At 38.0% G+C, this 6,752-nt stretch overlaps 1 protein-coding gene across 1 annotated transcript in view; it reads right to left on the bottom strand.

The window, feature by feature from the left end:
• Positions 1-4,190, bottom strand: part of LOC118429437 (mitochondrial uncoupling protein 4-like) — a gene marked incomplete at its 5' end in the record, with an annotated part of 22,956 nt that extends 18,766 nt beyond the window's left edge. Inside the window, 4 exons of the mRNA XM_035839923.1 lie at positions 6-12; positions 483-567; positions 3,834-3,896; positions 4,052-4,190. Coding sequence (XP_035695816.1) covers positions 6-12; positions 483-567; positions 3,834-3,896; positions 4,052-4,190 — 294 coding nt within the window. The remainder of the gene's footprint in view (positions 1-5; positions 13-482; positions 568-3,833; positions 3,897-4,051) is intronic.
• Positions 4,191-6,752: the final 2,562 nt, after the last annotated feature.

Genomic DNA, 6,752 nt, shown 5'->3' with positions numbered 1-6,752 from the left:
AAAACCGCTTTCCTGAGTGGGCAAATAGAACATGTTAGTCAAACCTGCAATCAAGCTGTCAAACAGTCTTTTCCTGAATGCTTCCTGATAAATTTCATCACTCAGGTTGACCAGTTAAGGTCATACCAGTTTATTTTCTTGCTTTCCAGAAATTGTACCATAAATACTATCAAGCAATAAAGATGGAAACAGAGGGCTTGGAGTAAAACATGAATCTCAAAGTATATCTTACAACTAAAAACTTGTTTTCAAGGCAATTCCTAATAGACCTTTTTCCTTAGACTCTGTTTCTATCATATTACATATGTTCCAGTATTGCTTTTTTAATCGAAAAATCAACACCTTATTTGACTTGTGTGGTCTAAAAAAGCTGAATAAGTGCTTGCCATGCATTGCCATAACCTTATACGCCTTGTTTTGAATAACGTTGATAAGATATTTATAGATGTAATATAGATACTGTTAATATTAGATTATCTCACCATACAGGAAAGGATCCGTCTGGTTCTCTGCCCAGTACGTTGTCTCGTATCCACTCATACGCACCCATACGGCAGCCAGAATATACTGGAACAACATACAAGTACACAATATTGATAAACAGCATGTAACTTTATCTCAACTTACCTCGTTGCAACAGTTCTGTAGTTTTACTAACAGAATACATAACAGTTGCAGTTTGTTGTACAGCTTTTTTAAACAAAGGAATAAATATAATTATTATATATAGGGCAATACATCCTTTTACAACATGTACTTCCAACATATCATGTTCACAAGAATGTATAGTATAAAGCCCTTGTTGCACTGCACTAAAATAGATGAGGCACTAAATGACACCATCAGCATTTATATCAACTCTGTGATAGGGGCTTTACAGAATGGTGGTTTCAAAACGTACATGTAGTAGCAGGACAAAAGTATCATTATGTAACCAGGCTGTGTAGACCAACCACAAGCCTGATACATTGTACATGCTTACTGGTTATACTTGTACATGCCATAAGCTAATCTCGAAGCAGACCCTACAGTGCCTTACTAGTAGAGATAGTATCAAAGCTGACCAAAGGGAGTCAAATGGACTATACTCCTTGGCCAGCTTTGATACTATCTCTAAGGCACAGTATGGTCTGCTTAGAGACTAGCCATAACCATCCATGGTTTAATGAAAAACAAAGCCATGCATTATGGTTGGCATTTACATGTAAGAATTATGCACAAGAGATTTCAACTTTTCTAAAATGTCAGTATCACTGCAGCAGAGCAATTGGAAAGACTGCTCAACGAATTTCATCGGATATAAATCTTTTAAGTTTCGTGTTTTATTTATTTTAAATTTTACTTGTATGTTTGCATGATATTCCCATTATAAAGTCATGGGTTAACACAAATTCTATTTACAATGCATCTACAATGCCAATGTACCATACCTTCAGTGAGATATATAGCCCCATTTAAAGAATATTCTTGTGAATTTATTAAAATGTCAAAGTATAGCTATTACATGTAGGCATCAAGGAAATATGATGATACCAGCCCTAAAGACACTCAAATGTCACGTTTTATGTTTTAAGAAAAAGGTGGCCCTTTAAAGCCAAACATCAGTGTATATCAGGTGGCTATTAGCTTAGAAATATTACATGCTCAAGGCTGCATCATACATCAAATGGAAAGGGCTGATGTCTATCCCGGAGAGTCGTCTAACAAATTGTGCTTTAAAGCTTTTAACGAGACCCCCAAAGCGCTAGTGTAGCACATCAACAGGTGCTGCCTTCCAACAGAATGCTGCATTTGTTTTTACTTTTTGCAGCATTTTTAATTCAAAGACATTACAAAACTCTTGACCTGCATATTGTAGCTGGAAATTTAAGTGCTTCAAATGTTATGGCATTGCTACTAGTAATTTCATTAAGCCTAATTGTTTGCCTAAATTTGCGAGTTGGGAAACAACACAAATTAGATGACTTTCGGCATTTATCATGACACAGGTTCTCACATTTCCCTACCACCCGATATGTATCAAGCTGAAGATACATTTTGGGTCCATTTTCACCCAACTGTCACCAAACTTTTCTCTAGTAGTCACCTTTTCGGTTAGAGGTCACGTGGTCACCGATCTAGCGAGCGCTCACAAAAACGAGGCAGTCTCTGAGTTGGCTTATTTCTGGTGAATCTTGGACGACTCGGACCATTACCAACTCGGCCCAGTCAACTCGGCCCATCTGCCGGGACAACTTGGACCATCACCCCGGGACAGCTATTTAATTGATTTTTTTTCGAAAATGTAATCCCCAACACTAGTTTTATACATGTATGTATATACTCTGAAATGAGAAAACTGTTGGTTGGATTGATTGGATTGTGTAATTCATTGGAACTTTTCGGCATTCCATGCGGCGCACATTAGGTCGTTGACCCCGAAATACACAGTGTGTGTGGACACGTGGATATGTGTGAGGCGCTTCTAATAGGGGACAGTAGTAAACTTTATTATTACTTGCTCTTCGGAATAGCTTTAGACAAATAAGATGTGGGTATTGATCAGAGAATGAGTCATTCTTGTTGAAGATTAATTGCTAATTAAGAATTTTTTTCAAGCCGACCGTGTCCACTTTGTTTTAATATCGCGGTTTTAATATCACCGGCGCCCCCGGCACATATGATACTAGATCAAAGGACCGCCACTCTGTATGTCCAGGAAACTTCTGACGTTCTAATAGTAGCAGCTGGGGACAATCTTTAACGTTATAATACTAGTACAAATGTACCAAGAAATGTCAAATTAACTTTTTTTTTTCAATACGTAATTTGGTCCGACTGGTACATGGGGGTGGTCCGAGTTGACCAGGGGGTGGTCCGAGTTAACCAGATTTTCAATGGGCCGAGTTAGTAATGGTCCGAGTCGTCCTGATTCCGTCTGCATCCCAGACAATTCCCTTTCAAGATTTGTCTGGGGTGTATCCATGTCTCCTCAAAGGTGGTGTTACGTACATGGTGTATTACTGGTTGAAGAAAACTTGGATATAACACAAAGAAACGCTGAGCCTAAATTACACATGAGACCAAAAGGTTAAAGGTTATCTATCATTTGATCTAATGCCCCTATGGCTTCAAACAGGCTATGGGACCTTTACCTCCTTAACAGCCTGCAACTGCAATTTCTTACTGCATTTACCCTTCCAATAAAATAACATCCTTTCTTCTTTGAGGTACAAAATGCTTGATAGATGCAATTTTTCTAACTAAGGATCTATACAAAAATGCCCAAGACACCACTGACATTTGACTTTGAAAATGTCAGAGGTGAAGTCGTGTCAACCACTTCAAAAACTACTGAGCAAAACATTCATAAGCTTCAAAAATTGTATTACAACATATATATCAGGGTAGAAGTTGCACTATCTCTACTGGTAGCTGCAATTTTGCTAGATTGCAATCTTTTTATACCTAACAGTAACATATTGCCTTTTTGCCGAGCAGGATTGGTACTCTTATCACTTCATTTGAAATTAGCTGTTTGTCTTTTTCAGAAAGTGGCTTAGTCATAGTCATACAGACAATTGCTTTGCAGTTTATAACTGGACTTTTCCACAGGTTAGAAGAGAATTTGTTGATTGTTGAAAAAAGAACTCTGCAACAGACCTGAGCCAGCTTACATGTGGCAGGGACTGTCATTCTCGTATAGGACTGTTTAGCCACAGTCGACGCTGTAGGGCTGATGTTAATTAGGACTATACCATGGTCAATACTGACCGAAGGAGGCCATAAATCTCTCTCTCTTTCTCTCTCTCTCTCTCTCTCTCTCTAGAGAGATATATGTTAACTGTACTTACCCACGTGCCTCTGTACAGCTGGTGTGAGACCCTGCCACAACTTCAGTACACCCTCCTCACGAGCTGTCATTACACAACAGAATGGAACAATAGAGTTACTTAACAGATGTTACATCATAAATACTGATGACGATGTTACATACTGCATGTTCTTATAATTAGCAATAGGTCAAAAATCAGTTTCCTTCCAATACATGTATACCAGTGCACATACGTACCTACACCAAGAGCTGTTTGTAGCATTCCCCTGTAAGGCACCTTCTGTTTGGTTTGTTTGGAGAGTTCCCCCTGTATCTGTAGTCTGGTCTTGGTCAGGTCTAGTGGGTATGTCACTGTAGTCAAACAGTAGATTGGATATAATTATACAAGGTTATCTCAAACTCCATGATTATTGATAGAAACAACGTCAATAGTGAACAAAAGTCTTATTAACAGAAAAGGGCCAGGCAGTTCAGAATTTGTTTGAATCAGTATACATATGCCTCCATTCCAAAAGCCCATTCACGGATCCGGCTGCACGGGCATGAAGGTCAAAGGTGAATGCCCCTGACAGTTCTTGTGTTGACCAATGACCATGCTTCGTACTAGTATAATTGTACATGTTGCATGTATATGGCCTCTTTCATACAGTTTTGCATTTAACAATTGTCTAGATATGTTTTGTTTACATATCAGTGGCCTTTAAATATTGACCTTACATTGGACCATAAAATCATTCTGGCTCAGGAATGTCAATAAGTCTTATCTTTGCACTCTTTACAGGATCATCATTAAGGTTATGGTTATATCCTTATTAGGGTTAGTGTTAATAATACGATCATGAAATGTTATCATGAAATGATGATGATGATGAAATGTTATAACGTTTTCACAAGACTATTTTGGCTGTAAAGTATGCTCTGATTGGTTGCATTCCTTGGCTTCTGCTTGGACTAGGGGTGGGTACCAGTACAGAAAATTCAGGTCCAGGTCCAGTTCAGGTCCAGAGGATTAGGTCCAGGTCCGGACCTGAACCTGGACCTGATTCAGTATTTGAAACCTTATGAATGAACGATGCTCAAAACAATGATCCATTTTGCTACAAGAAAGCATATTTTGTGGTTTATTTGACTCCCATTTGCATTCTAAAATCCTGCAAGACTAATTGCCTCTGTACAATTGACAGCAAAACTTTGTAGAAATGACTGTAAACTCTACTCTGCTTTGCTCTTGTTATTTTCTTCCGCCGGTAAGCTCCAAGACATGTGAATTCATGATCATATAATCTGTTTATTTTCTAGAAGGTCCAACATCTGGTCTACCGAATTTTTTCAGGTCCGGTTTTTCTGGACCGGTTCAATAAGAAAAAACGGTTTTGTACCGAGCCCTAGCTTGGACCCTATCCATAGAACCTGGCCACGGTGCAAGAAAAAATTTGATTGATAGGCAGGTCCTGTCAGACAAATCAGTTAGTACTAATAGAAATAAATACAAAACTGTACAATGATAGAAACCTAAAAGAATCAGTTCTATGTTAATTTCTGAGTTGCCCTTGCACTATTATTACCATTACAGTATTACTATTGGCACACAATATACAATTGGTCTAATGTTACTACATAAAAAAAAGCATGTCCATAAGATGAAAGAATATTGTTAGCTGTTCCAGGCAAAAAAAGTCAAATGATGGCACCAGTCTTAAGCCAGTCTGCCTAAATATCTAAAACCTCAGATGACCTCAAATGGCCCTGATATGCAGTGTACATGGACAACAACCTTGTGTGGCACTCTGGATACATTGTTTATGCACTTATAAATTCAAAAATGCAAGTCTTAAGTATTTATGACTCATTTTCAGTTAGTCCACCGGTTTCAAGATCGAAGCAATTTCTAGGTGCCATATTGGATTGTCTGTGCTAGAACTCAGTCGCCATGGGCAAATTCTTGATACCTTCTTCAGTCCACAGACGACATTACAATAAAACTGTGGATACTGTTGGCTCATAAATCATAGCATATATAGCACATTTCTATCATTATCAACTATAATACATACAATGTATATATATTACTAAGTGTTTTTCAGCTCCAAATTGACAGTCGAGTGAAACCAGCTGACTAACTCCAAATAACTGGTAAATACTTGCTGCTTTTTTTCTTATATTTATCAATGCATTGTATCCAGTAACACACAATGTGGTTGGCCCTAACAATGTACACTGCATTATGCATATTAGAAACGTTTGACGTTGTTTGAGGTTGTTTGAGGTGTTTAGGCAGATCTGTCCTTTGCTATTGATTTGATTTGATTTGATTTGATTTGATTTGATCTGATTTGATTTGATCTGATTTAGATTATTTGATTTGATCAGATTTAAATGATTTGATTTGATCTGATTTAAATTTGATTTGATTTCAATTTGATTTGTTTGGCTGTGCCTGAGGCTTTACTAAGGGCTAGCCCTGGTTACTATGCAATACACAATCAACAATCTTTTTTTATGTTACACTGCTAGTCGAATTAATTGTAATCTACATACACTGGTACACCACCTGGATATGTTGTGAAGCTCGTAAGAGGTTATTAGCGGTCAATGACCCACATGCATATAAGTGGGAACAAAACGCTGTGGTCCAAAATTAACACCTTGCCAATGGTATATCAACAACCTTTCCTTTTCTAAGTCCATAGGTTGACAGTCTAAACAGGGTCTACAATCTGTATGCGGCAAATAAAACAGCAGAGCCCGCCACACCCCTTAAAAGTTTGATAGCCGCCCCTCCCCCATCCCCAAACAAACACGAGTTTTTCCCTCGTCTTACATTTCATTAATGAGTATTCGTGTTTTTATAGTTTACACAATGAATGGGATCCTCTAGAGTCATCTACAGTATGCAGCTGCATAGCCTCTGACACTGTTTTATTCGCCATTTTTTTTT

Source organism: Branchiostoma floridae, chromosome 13, assembly GCF_000003815.2.
Source record: "Branchiostoma floridae strain S238N-H82 chromosome 13, Bfl_VNyyK, whole genome shotgun sequence".
In the NCBI taxonomy this organism is placed as follows: Eukaryota; Metazoa; Chordata; class Leptocardii; order Amphioxiformes; family Branchiostomatidae; genus Branchiostoma; species Branchiostoma floridae.
This window is presented reverse-complemented; position numbering and strand designations above follow the sequence as displayed.